The sequence below is a fragment of the Pseudorca crassidens genome, chromosome 4 (genome assembly GCF_039906515.1).
Source record: "Pseudorca crassidens isolate mPseCra1 chromosome 4, mPseCra1.hap1, whole genome shotgun sequence".
NCBI classification, from domain to species: domain Eukaryota; kingdom Metazoa; phylum Chordata; class Mammalia; order Artiodactyla; family Delphinidae; genus Pseudorca; species Pseudorca crassidens.
In genome coordinates, this window is record NC_090299.1 from 61867853 (window position 1) to 61884083 (window position 16231).

General features: G+C 45.7%; 1 protein-coding gene across 1 annotated transcript in view; it reads left to right on the top strand.

Annotated features, from left to right (window-relative positions):
- The first annotated feature begins 696 nt into the window (after positions 1-696).
- Positions 697-16231, top strand: part of NWD2 (NACHT and WD repeat domain containing 2) — a 205457-nt gene continuing 189922 nt past the window's right edge. The window contains exon 1 of the mRNA XM_067735694.1: positions 697-2226. Within this exon, the coding sequence (XP_067591795.1) occupies positions 2076-2226 (151 nt within the window). The 5' untranslated portion in view covers positions 697-2075. The remainder of the gene's footprint in view (positions 2227-16231) is intronic.

A 16231-nucleotide genomic window follows, 5' to 3' on the forward strand; every position in this document is an offset into this window, starting at 1 on the left:
CCGAACCTCCTGGGACATCAGGAGAGCTTTCAGAGAGTTGTCCTTACTGCTGAAGAAAGTTCCCACCTGGGAGTAATGAGGTTGGAGAGAGGAAGGAGATAATTTGCTAAGTGGGATCAGTTGAACTAATACATGGGCACGTTCAAGGTTTTCTTTATTGGTTGCATCAAATTATTACAAAGTAAGGACTGCTGTGTGCCCCCCTGGTTCTCAGTACTGAAGAGGCAGCCTTAAAAACCCAGAGACCCAATTCTCCGAAAAGGTTACCCCAGAAAGTGTGTGCTGGTGATGCGGCGGGGTGACAAAATAAACAGCAGTGCGTAGGACTTCACTGCCACCAGCTGGGCCCAGAAGAAGTGCAGGCCAGGAGGAGGCCAGGAGCTGCCTACAGCAGAAGCCCCAGGTGAGAGGCTAAAACCAGCAGTTGAGCTACCTTCACCCTGTGCCCAGCCGTTCCTCCCCAATCTCAAAGATTTGGAAAAGCTATTCTTCCTCTCTAAAAGCCAGGAGTTCCTGCCCTAAAGCTCAACATAAGGGGTTTGGAGACCAAAGTCCCGTTAAGGCTCTAAGCACGCCCTGCTCACTTCCGCCACCCCACAGCACAATCACACTTCCTTCGTGCCCCGGGATTTGCAGAATTTTGGAGGTGCAATGAAGTGCGGCCCGGAGATGGCAATTTTATGGCTCGGTCCCTTTATATCTCACGTCACCCCGGACGTGGATCAGACTCCTTGCACTGTCCACCTCACGCCCCGACCCCAGGCAACAGTCCCCCCATGCGCTCTGGCCACGTTGGATCAGCGTCAGGTGGAGCCAACTCACGCTCTGCACGAACTTGGAAAAGCTGCTCCACGCCAACTCTGATCTCTCGCACCTGGCTCCAATCCGTGGCCACCTGCACTTTGCGGGACGTTGCGCGGGGCGGCGCTCCCCCGAGTCCACACTGGTCTGCGGAGCCCAGGCGCGCGCCAGGGCGCGCGGGGCTCCCGGCATCCTCCCGTGCGGCGGGGCCCCGGAGCCTCCGGGCTGGCGGAATGGCCCGGGAATGCGCCCGGGTGGGAGCAGGAAATAACCCCTGGAGACTTAGAGACCTCGGGAGGGCTCGCTGCGGAGATCGGCTCTAGAAAAGGTTCCGTGAGCACGCGGCGAGGAGCACGTGAGCGGCGCTGCTTCGCTATAAAAACCCCCGGCTCTGCTGGGCGTGGGGAGCGAACGGAGCGGCAGGACTCGCCACCTGCGCCAAGAGAAACGGCCACGGTGATATTCCCTCCAGGACGCACGAGACGGTCCCGAGTTTTGGTGCTTCGATCCCTGGGAGTCCGGGCTCCGTGGTGCGTCTAACTTTGAGGCGGAATTCCCAGCACTTAGGCAAAAAAAACGCGCAGACGCCAGGATGAGAGCGTTTTGGAAAATGTTCAGGGCTTGTTTGACCCTTAGTAGAGTTGGAGGAGGAGTAGCAGAAATCTCGGGCTAATTTCTTTCTGGTCGTCCACCGAAGAGGCAGCCAGGAGCGCCCGGGCTCGCCCTCAGAGAAGCCAGGGAGACCCTTGGCAGCCCGAGGCCCCCGCAACAGAACCGCCCTTAATTTAATTAAGTCGCGGGATATTCCTGTGCCCCAGGGGAGGCGGCTGGCGATAAACTCCGGACGCCTTTTGTAGATAAAGTTTGGTCCGCTCCACTTGCCCTCTCTGTCCGGGCCCCGTTGACCGCCCCCTCCTCTAGCGGCGGGCGCGGGCGGGGACATGGCCATGGACTCGGCTTCCTGGCGCAAAGAGGCGCCGCGCCCGTAGCCGCCGCCACGCTGACCTCCCGCTCCCGCCCGCTACTGCGCTGAGCCCTGGCAACAAGCGAAGGCTGACGCCCAGAGGGGCAGGAGGCGGCGGTGAGAGGGGCCCGAGGGTCCGTATGGCCGCTCTCCGCCGGCCGTTGGTGTGTGCCACGGAGCTCGCCCGCGTCGCCTCGGGCTCGGAGCGGCTCTGAGCCGCGCCGCCTGCGGGGATCGACCTAGCCGTTCCGCGGAGCCGCGGGCAGGAACCCGAGAAGCAGGAGTCGGCGGCTCTTCCTCCCTGAAGGCAATGTGGCCGGCCGGCGCGGGCACCAAGCTGCCCTGTCCCCGGGACTCTGCGCTCCGGCGGGCGGCTTTCTCTGGGAACCTCACCGCCCTGCCTTCTCACCTGATGCCAGCCGGCCGCAGCGTCCGGGTCTTCATCAGCGCCAACCCTGAAGGTAAGTCCTTTGCTTGCGCTTGTCCGTCTGTCCTATCCGTCTACGCGGCGGAGCCAGAGAGAGTGCCATGGCACAGCTGGGCGCGCCGTGCGTCCCCGGCGCTCCCTTTCTCTAGCTAATGCCGAGGCTGTCCTGAGCGCTTGGGACTTTAATTTGAATCACTTTTCTTCTTCCCTCGCTCATTCCTTCTGCCTGCTGACTTCCCCTGGGACACCCATTTCTCGCCCCCTGGGTTCTTTTCCCTTGGTCTGAGAAATGTCCGAAGTATTAACAGACGCTTCTGGAAGCTTCATCCTGCCACTCCCCACCCCCACCCCGTTTTTCTTTCCTTTAGCGGTTTCTTCTCCGAGGTTATCGTGAAACGTCCTCTCGCTCTCTCGGCTCCGCGGCAGATTCCTGAATGGGGGCTCCCTCCTCTGCCACTTGTTCAGGCCGAGGCGAAGTGAGAGCATGGGGTTCCCCGAGGCTTGCCTCTTGCCGGTGTGCTAGTGGGACCCTTTGTCTTGGGGAGCTAAGGAGACTCTTGTGAACCCAAGATCCGCAGAGATCGAGGGGAAACGCGCTGTGCGGTCCCGAAACAGGCTGACGCTGGTTTCCAGGTGGAGCGTTCAGGATGAGTTCATCTCTACAGTTGGGTCTTGGGCTAGATGGCCCCGGTCTAGAACTTGGCCTTCTCAGTCGTGTTCCAGCTAAAGGCTGGGGCCCTGGTAGCTGCTAAATGAAAACTTGTTGATTTATTGCATTCACAAACCACAGCGGCTGAGCTCCGGCTGGTCAGTTTTCTCTCATCACTGCCTATCAATTCACAGTCCTGAACGTTAACTTTCATTCCCAGTAAGTGAAGAAAAAGTAGGATGCATTTGGCTTGGCTTGGATAAAACTGTAAGAGTTGCTCTTTCCCAGAAAAATAAGTGTTTGGCCCTAAGATGAGTTTATAGGAGACTGAAATAGGCGTGTGAGATGGGAAACTTGCTACACTCTAACAAGCCTTGGTTCTGACAGAGAAGTAAAGGAAAAAAAGAAAGTTAACAGTCATATGGATAGAATCATCACTGCAAAACCCAAGGTTCTGGTTGCCTGTAAAAAGGATTCAGAGGACCTATAAAAAATAGCTTTCTAAAAAAATTACTGTTTCATAAAACGCTAGCAGAAATTTCAGGTACAGTTCACCTTATGACAAAGGGATTGGGAAAAGAATCAAATAGATAACCCACAGTGATTAGTATTAGAAGGGCTGTACACTTTTGAGGGAGGGTATGACTGTCCTCATCAATTTACAACTCTGTTTCACAGCACTTAGTAATTAAGGAGGCTTTTTGAAAGCTGCAGTACATTCTTTAAAATTCCTTTCATCTGAACTATGTCTTACAGGATTTTTTACTTAAATCTGGATAAAGAAAACTGTGGGGCTGTGCAGCATGTTGAAGGACCTAAGGAAGTTTGCAACTTAAGTTTTCGGTGTTGTTTTTAAAAATATTGACAAAACAGTATTTGAGAGAATTTAATTTTCCTGAGCTTAAAAAAAAACCTCATAAGAAGTGTTAAGTGTGCTGATGTAAAACCAGTTAAGTAACACTTTTCTTTAAACAAGTTGTTTTTAAATACAGTGAAAAGTCTGCTAATATCATTAGTAGTTTATTTTTCTTTACATTTGTAATTTATAGGATAAAAATCAGTGATAATGGATTTATATCAAGGTAGCTTAATATTGAATTAATATTCAAGATTAGTGTCATTTTTCTTAAGCCAGTACATGTGATTCTATAAGTTTTCCCATTTCTTGAAATACAGTAGAAGCTTCAGCGTGTATTAACATTAGGACAGCAGACAAGAGAGGGGGTGAATCATGCCTTCTGGTCACTGAGCTGGGCAGCTTGAACATTGATCTTAAAAGCCCAGAAATGTGACTCTTACCTGAGAAATTGCAATAGGAGCAGGACTTCAACTTTTATCCCAAATGGAGAGCCGAGGATATGTTAAATAGAAAAGACAGAGATAGGTATTTTTTTTAAGAGCCTGAACATGAAGCTTTGCGATCTCCGTAAATGCTCTGTCAGAGACAGCACTTTACCACCAGATCTTTATGGATATGACTCAGGAAGCAAATGGTTGTGTTTTGGTGCGATCCCGTATTAGATTGTTGGCCAATACTCAAGAGTCTCTCCGCTGTCAAATTAAGACAAAGAATTTTATCTCATGCTTTTCTTTACAAGCAGGAATCCAGTTTATGCTCTAAATAAAAGCTTCTCTGTGTTGAACTCATAGCAGTACTTTTAAGAATCCAGAAAGGATCTCCCTTAGATTGCTTTACAGAGCTTGTATGAAATTTCTCTATCAGTAATTAGGATAATACATGTTTTTACAACATAGGTTAGCTCAGTCAGTAGTTCGGTTTTCGTTCTCAAACCCTGTGAGGATAGTAGACCACAGGGTGTTCTCCCTATTTTACAGAGGAGAAAACTGAGGCACCAGGTTAAGCTCATCTAGCAGAACGAAACAAGCTGGAGCTCATCTAGCAGAACTCATCTAGCAGAATGAAACAAGCTGGAGCCTGCAGGGGCCTCAAAACATCTCTCTTGGTACTTAGGTTCATGCCTGATTTCTGTAAATGTCTTAACACCCATATGGTCAAGAAAGTCAGCTGGCTGTAGTCAACAATGCTGGCCTTCCTCTTGAAGCCTGACAGCCACAAGAAGCTGAGTAGCAGGAAGGAACCATAGCTGCCCTGACCCACTTTACCCCCATGAAAAGGTAGCCATAGGAGCGTTCAAGGAAATGGCAGGATTTTCTGAACTCTGAAGGACACATTCCTATGCAAAAGCATATCTGCATCAGACCTGTCCCCACTGTGTGATAGACACTCAAGAAGAACCAGTGTGGGAGAGGAGTAACTGTCCCCCGTTCTCTTGCGTGGACGGACCTTGGACTTCATCTAGTCCCACCTCCCACTAACGTAGCAGTCCCATCTGTGGCATCTTTATTAATCCTTGGAATTTTTCCAGTCGTTTAACCACTGTCTCTCTGCCAGAATGGCACTTATACCTCCTTGGAACAGTGGTTCTAAAGCACATATAAATTTCTCCACTGTGATTAGCCTGAATTGAATTGTCCGTGAGTATGCAGAGGAGAGGAGCCTGCACAGTTCTCTCCCTGTGACTGAAATTGGAGGGGCCTGTTAAATAGTAGTCCTCTTCTGTGCTTCATTTCTTACCCAAGGCTCCTTTCCTTATAGGGACACATCTCATATTGGGGACTCTACTTTCATCATCTCATCTAAACCTGATTACCTCCCAAAGGCCCCACCTCCAAATATGATCACATTGGGAGTTAGGGCTTCAACCTATGAACTCGGGGCGGGGGGCAAACACTCAATCCATAACATTCTGCCCCTGACCCTCCCACAAAATTCATGTCCTCCTGGCATGCCAAATACATTTATTGCATCCCAACAACTGCAAAAGCCTTGTCTTGTTGTAGTATCAACTCTCAAGTCTGAAGCCCAAAGTCTCAGCTAAATAATATGTGGGTGAGACTCCAGATAGGACTCATCGTGAAGCAAAATTCCCCTCCAGCTGTGAAGCTGTTAGATAAGTTATAGGCTTCCAAGATACCATGAGGGGACAGGCGTAGGATAAAGTTTTTCATTCCGAAAGGAATGAGAAAACTGGGAAAATTAGAAGGAAGAAAAGGATGAAGGATTCCAAGCAAATCCGAAACCTGACAAGACAAATGCCGTTAGGTTTTAATGCTCTAGAATAATCCTTTTTGATGTGATGCTTTGCCTTCTGGACGTGCTGGGGTGGCAGTCTCACCTTTATGGCTCTGCCGGGAGGGAATCACCCACCCAGGCTCCAGGAGGCCCTGCCCCCAAGTCTTTAGGCAGAGGCCACCTCCCCTGTTGAAGCCCAGGTGATGCCTCCCCCAACTTTGAAACCAAGGAGGCAGCCCTGATGACCTCTGAATCTTTGGGGTCATTCTTCCTTTGTCTTCAAGAACACATGTTCACAGGCAGTAGCCCTGTGTTTCCAGTCCTGTAGGGCCTAAGAGGTCTGACAGCCTTCCTTTCTGTCAACCTGTCTCCTCCAGTTCACACTGGCCGTGTTTCTGCTGGGCGGGGGGGTTAAGGGGGGACGGTCCATGCTTCACACATATACTCATTTCTTTACCAAATGGTTGTGTGACCACACCCTTCCTGTTCTTTTCAGAACAATGTTTTTTGCAATATCGATAGGCAGAGAACTTTCAAGATCATCAAGTTCTGGTTCCTTTTTGCTTAACAGTTATTACTTCAATTCATCTCTTTCTCATTTTACTATAGTTAGGAGAAAGCAAGCCAATCCTGCAATACTTTCTTTAGAAATCTCCTCAGCTGAACATCCAGTTTCATTGGTTCTAAATTCTACCTTCCACAAAACACTGTTCAGCCAGTTCTTTGCTACTTTATAAGTCACTTTGTCTCCATTGTCCAATAACATGTTTCTCATTTCTGAGAGTCACCAGAAGGCCTTTGTCGTCGATAGTCTGGTCATGATTGTTTATGTATTCTCTGAGAAGCCATCTCTCCAGCTCTCCTCTTTTCTTTCTGCGCTCTTACCAGAGTCTCCTTTAACGGTCCCTTCATGGCATTCTTGGCTTTTTCTAGCATGCACCTCAAAATGCTTCTAGCCTCTAGCCAGTTCCAGAACTGTTTCTACATTCTTAGATATTTGTTAGAGCAGCACCCCACTTCTTGGTACCAAAATCTGTCTTAATTTCCTAGGGTTGCCATAACAAATTACCATAGATTGGGCTTTAAACAACAGAAATCTATAGTCTTATGATTCTGGAGTCTAGAGCCTGAAATCAAGGTGTTAGCAGGGCTGTGCTCCCACTGAAGGCTCTAGGGAAGAAACTTTCTCTGCCTCTTCCTACTTTGATGCCAGTCCTTGACGTCTGTGGGCTTGTGGCTTTATCACTCCAGTCCCTGCCTCATCCTCATATGGGGGAGAGAGAACTCTCGTGTCTCTTCTTCTAAGGACAGTAGTCCCATCATGGGACCCTACCCTCATGACCTCATCTAAACCATTATCTCCCAAAGGTTTCACCCCAAAATACCATCACATTGTGGGGGGTTAGGACTTCAACATGTGAATTTGGGAGGATACAGTCCTTCAGTCCATAATAGGTAAAGTCTAAACCTGAAAAAAGACCAAATATTGCCTTTATAACTAATAAAAGCTGAAGCAGGCCAGTACTCCTTATCTGTGATCCCCTGGGCCAGATGCGATTTTGCAATTCCACATTTTTTTAGATTTAGGGGGAAAATGGTGCATATGCTGTTTATTATTATTAATATCTGATAATCAGATATGAATATGTTTATAAGAAAATATGACTAAGTGCTGTACTGTAGAACTTTCTGCAATGCTGAGGGTCTTTATCTGCATTATTCTGTGTGAGAGCACTATTTACATATGGCGGTTGAGCTTTTGAAATGTGGCTAGTATGACTAAGAATTTGAATTTTTAATACTTCACAGTAATTGACTTAAATTTAAATAGACTCATGTGACTATTGGCTGTTGTATTGGACACATAGCTCTAAGTGGGGTAATAAGGACTGTAAGTGGCGTCATGTCCATCAAGGTCAGGTTTTGCCACCATCGACTGAGGTCACTTCAGGTTTTGCTGCCAGATGAATTGGGGAAAAAATTGTTTTCAACACTGGGGGGATTTTGTAATTGCAGGTAAGGGCTGTGGCTCTTTACTGGGGAATGTGGCTTTTAACTTGAGGCAAGTGGGTTTCCCAGTACTGAACCTCAGAATTGCACAGACTTACCCTCCCCATCACTATCAGCAGTGGACAAAGTCCAGACCCCTCCCCATGGGCAGAGTTGAGCCCTCTAAAATTTAAGATACAGAGGAGCTGAGAAGAATGACAGGTTTACTTACAAGAGAGAAAGAAGGGGCTGGGCTGTTTGTGCTCAGATTTTCCTTCCAAATGCATCCATCAGATAAAGACACTTGTCCCCTGAGGAATAAGTGCCGGCCCTGTCCACGGCTACTAGTAGATCCCTCTGTGTGTCAGGAGACATCTGGAGTGGAGAGAAAGATACCTCCAATGCCTCTTTTGTTTGTTTCCCATCCCCTCACCACCCCCCCCCCCCACAGATTTATGCACTGGTCATCTTTGAAGATTGTGCACTTTTATCTACAATGTTAATGATTGGATGCTGAGGCCATTCCCACTTAGACTTTTTACTTTACTCGTCTTTGCATCTTCCCTGACTCTCTTCTCCATTCCTTTGGAGTCTTGGTGGGAAAGCTTATTCTCCAATTGGCAGAAGCCGCAGTAACAAGAGAGCGATAATCCCTACAGTTGCTGCATCCAATGGCCATTGGCTTTAGCTTGTGCTCCCAGACAAGAGGCAGAATGATGTGTGTCAAGAAATTCGCAAGAAATCTATGAATATTCTTTACCATGGTTCTTCTTACCTTTCCTACAATGCTAATATCCAGGCTCCTTATTTTTTCATTGTTTTTATGAGTCATTAGAAAAAATAGTTAAGCACAAGAAGCATTTATATACTCTTCTGATGCTGCAAGAATATCTTTCAAAGTTGAGAGTCTTAAAGGAAAATATCGTGAACGGCTCTTTTATGATAAATGCACACAGGACATTTATAATAAATGAATTATAAAATTTTAGTGGTTGAGTCTTCAAGTCCTTCAGCAAACATTATTCAGGCAGGAGAGAATACTAGATACAAGTACAGACTTGAGAGCCAAACTAGCCAGGTTTGACGACTCCTCAGTCCACCGTGTAATGCAGTGATTTCTTAAGCAAGTTGTTTAACTTATTTGTTCTCAGTTTCATAATCTCTAAAAGAAGACAGTAGTACCTGCCTCACAGGGTTATTGAGTAGATTAAATAAGCTAATAGACGTAAAGCACTTAGAACAGTGCTGGACACTTATTAAACATTGTTTGCTATTATTATCCTTATCATCTTTATTAGTTTCCACTGTGATCCAGACACTGCAGGTATGGATATGCGGAGAGGAACAAGGCATTTCGTGCCCTCAAGGGAATGCCGTCTGTGAAGCTATCAGAACTCAGTAGTAAAAATAAAAGCCGTTCCAGATACTGTAGGAAACAGTGCAAGGGTTGAAGGAGTGAAAGTCAGGGGCACCATTAGGCATTTAGGTCCCATTGCCAAAGCTGTCACCCAGAGGGCAGGAAAATGTAGAAGCCACTGCCAGGATCACAGCTGCCGCTGGGAACTGGGTAGCTGGCTGGCTTCTACAAGCACGTGCTGAACCTGAGTGTCAACCACAGCTGGTGGCAGAAGAACCTCCCTGGTTCCCCTTGCCCTCCAGATCTCACACAGATTGTCCATCTGGCAGAAGGGGATTGCATTCGGACCCTGGCCACAAGTACGAGTAGGACCCTCCAGGCTTCCAGCCCCTCCATCACAAGGGAGAGAATGAAAGAAGTGCTATCGGATGTTCAACCCCAAGAAACAGTATCTGGCCCGGGGTGCGAGGGAAGGCATATTCACTCATTCACTTATTCAACCACTAATAAGCCAATGAGTGAAGTACCCACTCCATATGGGTGCTGTTCTGTGCTTAGAATACAACAGTAACAAAACAGGCGGGTCTCTGCTCTCACAGAGTTTACGTGAATCATAAATTATATGTGATGGGCACTGAGCTAAAATATGAGCAGAGCGTTAAAGAGACAATGAGGGTGAGTACGCCAGCTTGGGGCTGAGGATGCGGGGTTGGGAGGGCCCCCCAGAGGAAGGAGTGGAGAGCCAGGGTGTAGAAACTGTTCTCTACAGTAATGGAATATGAGGCAAAGAGATGGTGAGATCTCTACAGGGAATAGAGAGGGATCACCTTGATTATTCAACGAAGAGCTTTTATCCTTTTGAATAAGAGTGGCGCTGATGTCTTGAGGTGATGGTATCGTTTGTCCCTTGAAAGTGGCTCATTTAGAATGACATTTAAGAAAGCGTGACTTGGACCATATAGGTACTCTGTGTCCAAATAGATCGTGACTTGATGGTTTCATAAATCATCTACTGATCTTTAAAAATTCTTGTTGCACCATAGCAATGGTGCATTTGCCATTTTAAAGGGCGTCTGCAAATTTGTATTTTGTTTCAGTTGCTGTGTATCAACTTGCCCCAAAACGCAGTGACTTAAACCAGTGATTTACTGGTTTACACATTTCTCACTCCTGTGTCTGGCTCCTCTGTGCTCCTCCATGAGGGCTCCCTCGTGCCAGCTTATTCTCATCATTCAGCATTCATTGTAGGGGATTGGCTTCCCCAGAGAAAGGAAGTGCAATCTGCTGGGCCTCTTCAGGCCTGGCCTCCGAAGTCCCAAAATGTCACTTTCCCTGCCCCTGCGTCCTATCTATGTGAGTCATTAAGGTGAGCCTAGAGTCACAGGGAGGGGAAGGAGACCCCATCTCGTGATGTGGGGTGAGGCACGTGCATGCAGGGAGGGGAGGATTTCATGGTGGCCTACTATGAAAGCTACTGAAAGTCCCAGTTATGTCGTGTGGTTTCTTTGGCTCGGCTTTGTCCTAATTAGATTAAATCAGATAACACGTGAACATGTAGTAACCTGATAGCCTGACACATAGCAAGTGCTCAACAAGTTACTAATCATAATAGCTGTTGTTGTGATGATGATGAGTTGTTGAGGCTTGACAGTGACTCTGTAAACTGTACCCTTCTAGATCCCCCCAAATTCTGAACTGAGGGAAAAAAGGCCAAAGAGTTTGCAGATAGGAAATCAAATTATCACCATTTTTGCTGACAAAGGTAACACCAGAGGATGCTTTTGTGCTTCCTAGCACTAAACATCGGAATGAGACAGTCTTCTGCCCCCACACTGGCAGTGGGGCTGGGGAGGGTGAGGGACGGAGGGTCTGCTCCACAGAACAGGAGTCTGGAGCGGGGAGCACAGCCACGCTCTCTGTGAACAGACGGGTCACTTCCCCAGGGAGAGGGGTGAGCAGGTGGGTAGAGCTTGCCTGGTTTATTCTTCCCACATTTTCCAGTCAAACAAGTCACCCTTTAACCTCCCACCCGATTCTGGAGAGGGTAAGCGGGGCAGTAAAGAGAGTCCAGGAGTCTTCCGCTCCAGAAGGGCTTCTCTTCCCTAGCACGAATATTCACTTATTTCGACTTTAGCATTTGTACACGGTGGAAGCCTTCAGTTACCCAGGATCATTTAAATCAGATCATCTAGTTTGACATACCCCAAATTATCCCAGTGAAATATCTTAATACAAAGAAGAGGAGACAGTGAGCTATAGGGTGTTACATACCTTATATATAAAAGCAGAAATTCCGTGCAAATATCCGTATCAGAATACTTTTGTAAGGTAAGTGCTTAGCAGGGCTTTGGGAAAAGTCACTTTATCTCTCTAGAAATAATTTGTCTTAAACCCCTAGGTTTTGGGGTACATTGATATGCTGCAATATACAACTAAAAAGGACAAACTCCCAAACACCTTTTAAGATGGCAAATGATAGAATTCCTACAGATAACAGGCACTCATCTGCAAAGCAGTCGAGTTTGATAAAGTAAGCGGACTGTTCTTTTCAACTCAGGAAATTCTTTTAAGTCTCGTTCTTCATGGTCGTGTGATTTAAATAAAAGTAAAACTTGTAGTAGATGGCTCACAAGGATTCATAGGTGCTGAGTTATGTACAATCTAAAAGAAAATGACATTAACTTAAAGATTCCTTTGTATAACTTCTTCAGAGCTTGGTTTCCATCATATTTTTTGCTGGAATTAAACAGAATTCATTCTACAAATTAACGTATGTTGGCTGTTGTATAATTAGAAAAAGATTTGTGTGATACTAAATTACTGAAAGGTTAAAAAACTGCAGCTTTGGATGCAATTCAAAGGGAATAATACCCACTTCCAATTAAATACTTCCTTGAAATCTCATTTTCAATCCAGAATATTTCAAAGACTTTGACATGGGTGTACACTCAAAACAGAGAGCAAAGCCTAGATGTCAGGTGTCTTATTCCAAGAGTGATTCCAAGTGCAGAATCTAACTCAGAAATGAAATCACAAAATTGAAAGGGTATCCTTCATAATGCTGAATCTGATCCATTATGTATAGTATCATTCAGAGATATTCTTGCCCCTGAATATATTTTCTTTAGATTTTATTCTAAGCATCAGCTGCACTATTGGTTAGATAGGCATTGTATACACCCAACTCCTAACTGATTGGTGTGGAGAGTTACAAAGGAAGTAAGAGACACATGCTGCTGCCTTTATTTTTTAGACTCATCCATCTAGGAGGCAGGACCAACACAGCTGCCAAAAATATCAATGCAAACACTGGCTGTGAGAGGGATGTTTGTGCGCAAAGGTCAATTGGAATAATTGGAATCAAACTGTCATATCTGATATCCCAGTCAGGCATGAACTGGTCAAGTTTTGTTAAAAGGGAAAGACCAAGATGCGTCAAATCTAAGAGAGAGCCCTCTCTACTGCAGTGGAGTGGCCAGCGGGGAAACTGGTCCAGCTGCAGGTGATGAGAAGCAGTCTCTCTGCTGAGACCACTGAAAAGAAGACATGAAAATAAAAGCTCCCTCTTAAGCCCAGGGTCACTCTCTTCGGAAGCCCACTGTAATAACAGAAAAAGGAATATGCAGGAAAAGTGTAAGACCTTCCCACCTCTGAGAAGCTACCGTTGGTGGGTATGTATATGCAAACTTGTGGGGGATGATTGCATTCATAAAATAGGAATTTCACAATTTAACGAAATCACTCTGAACTAGTAAATCTTATAAAGTGGGAGGCTTTTGTCATGTGGCCCCCCAATTTTTTGTACTCCTCCCTTTGACAGGTGGAATCTATGACGTCTTTCCTCGAATCTGGGCTCTCTAACTGGTTTTGGCCAATAGGATATAGAAGAAATAGCTGGGCCAGGCTTTTAGAAATTGTTCACTTCATTTTCTGTCTTTGAAACACTTGTCCCTTAGACCCCAGCCACCTTGAAAAGATCCCTTAAGAGAAGTGAGCGGTAGCACCCCCACCCCCCACCCTCCGCCCACCCCCAGCAGAGTCCTCCCGGCAGACCAGTGGTATATGGAGCAGAAACTCCCTCCCCACCAAGCCCCGCCCAAATTGCAGATCCAAGAGAAAAATGAGTGAGGATTGTTTTAATTTGTTATGCAGTAATAAGTAAAAGGCATAAAATGAAACAAATGCACTATAGTGTGGGCTGGCTAAGGTGAAAGAATTTGGGGGGCACATCTGGATTTGCATCCAGAGATTTGTTATAATCTTGGTAAAGCATTTAATTTCCTCAAGCTTCATTGTCCCTCAAACTGCTGACTTTTGAGCATAATATTGGGTTGACCAAAAAGTTCGTTTGGTTTTTGCCGTAACATCTCACGGAATAATAACAATGGTAACTACCTTCGAGGGCTAGCATGAGAAATAAATAAATAAGCACCTAAGACAATGCGTGAAAGATAAGGAGGGCTTAAACATTCTAGATCAGAATTTGCTAAAAGCCCTAGGCATACAGAAAAGAGGCATAAGGTTACAAGGGAATGAGAATTACTTCAATCACTGCTCTTTTGTAAATTGTGACATGAAATGGGTCATTGTTCCTAAATTATGCCACCTATATAACCATGTAAGCTTTTAGCTAGAACGGATGATGTAAAACAGTGTATTTTTTAAATGTTGGTTTAACACATAAGTTCAGCCCAAATTATGAGGCATTAAGTTAATAAGTTACATCTTTAAATAAAAGAGCCGCCACACCTTATAACTTACTTTCAAAAAAGTTATCTGGGAAAAAAACCTCTTTTGAAACCATACGTAGCAAGCAGATTTCAATAAAATGACATTCAAAGAGAATAAAAAGTTAGCACTTTCTCCTTTTAATGTAAGATGTACTAAAATCTTATACTAAAAATCGTTTCTTTCACACATAGAGTCCCTTTAATGTTGCTTTAAATCTACATGAAGGTTCATAGGTCATTTTTTTAACTCCTGTTCGTCTTTTAGGCCTTGATGCACAGTTTGCTTTGCCACAGGTGTTCCAAAGAGCATGTTGTGGCCACATTTATGTGGGAAGGACCACTGTTGTTAAAAAAAAAAAAAAAAATGAGCAGCCATCTTTATCTAGGAAGGATTTCAATACAAATCTCATGTATGATTGAAAACTGTCTCATTCCAAGTGGCTGCTATGGTAGAATGCCCCAACCCTTATGTAAGTTGATCATTCTTGTGTGCCTGTAAATGTTACTGTAAGCCTGCATTATATTGAGGAAATAACGTAGGCATTCCTGTTGAAGTTTGGGGTGGAGGAGAGTAGAGAGGAGGCGTGAAGAGAAGGGAGGAGATGGAGCTCTTAGGTGAACCAGTGCATAAATACAGCCAGGGGTAGATGCATGATAACTTGCATCTGGAAAGGGTTAATTCATCTGTTCACTAATTCTGCCCTATGAATCTCAGAGTAGCATGGAATTGAGAGGGAAGGCCCTGGCATCTAAGAATTTTGAAACGGAAACAATGTTTGCTTTTGAACTTTGAGTTTGGTACTCCTTGGAAAGAGCTAGGTACTTCGGCAGTCTAGTCCCCCCTCTTGGGGCAGGAGAGCCAGAACGCTGAGCAGCCGCAGGGCGGAGGGAAGCCAGGAGCCTGCCATCCTGGATGTACCTTGTAAGATTATTTAAAAAAGAAAGGAAATCGAGGGGTTAGCCAAATGCTTTGGTACTTCTACCAAGATTTTTAAATATTTTGAACTCACTCTTTGGATTCAGTTCTTATTTTCTAATCTTTTCTTTTTGTCGTTCCTTACCCTTTTCCTTTTGGAAACTTACAATCTATCTCAGCTGTGTCAAAAAGAAAAAAAAGGTTCACTTTTGCTGATAGGACAGGAGCAGAACGGACCCATGCTCTGCAGGCGGCTCTAGTGGGTGTATAAGCGGGAGGGAGGGGTTCCTTTTTACACTCTGCTGACCTCAAAATGCGTAAGTAAGTTGCTTCTCTGCCAGCACCTGCTCATGGGGGCAGGGCAGTACAGGTTTCTAGGCCAGGAGTTTCATGCGATACCACGGCATCCAAGAATCACATCACTAGCATCCTAGATTCAGTACTGCCAAATGTTTACCTGTTGTGTGACCTGGGGCAGGGTCTAGAATGTCAATCTTCCTTTTCTGTCAGAACTAAAAACATCTATATTGTATCAGTATATCTTACGGAGTTCTGAGGACTAAATTCTAATGTCATATACACACAGTGAGCCCTACATAGAAACAAAGCGTTCTTCTTTTCTTAAAACTCTTCCAAATACATGAATCTTAAACTGACTCTAAGCCAATATTAAGTAATTAGTTTCCAGTAAAATAATTAATATTGAGTACTCACACAGAGTAGGTGCTCAAGAAAGACTTGTTGAATTCAAAGTCATATTAAGAGAGATGAAAGTGGAGAGGAGCTGGGGGCAGTCTACCCACAGATCCAGCTTTCCCAGGCGTTCCTGCAGGACCAGCTCTAGTGCACAGAACTCATTCCCCTAAGTTGCAGTCCCTGCCTCCTCCCATCCTCACCTCCAGCAGAGCCAACCCTCTCTCTGGCAATATACCCAAACTCCTCATACCTGTATGGCTCCCCTGCTCTTCTGGGTGAGACTAGGTCCCTACAGGGATGGTTGTAGAAACCCAACCGTGCATACCCCATCCCCCAAGCTAGAGCTTCCATGAAGCCACATTCCATGAATACAGCTCCTGATTTTTTGCTGTAGCCACCCAAGGGAGAGGAAAATTGGCGGAGAAGGGCGTCTTCCTCTCAGGAAAGCAGGGACTGAAGGATGATGAGATAAGAAGAGATTTCTGCCATGAAACCAGACAACAGCAGTGTAGTTTTAAGTTCCCGTGCAATTCTCACAAAAACAATGAGAAATCAAATACTGCTAATGTTATGGTCTAGCTGCACTGTGACTTTGGGGACCAGTAAGG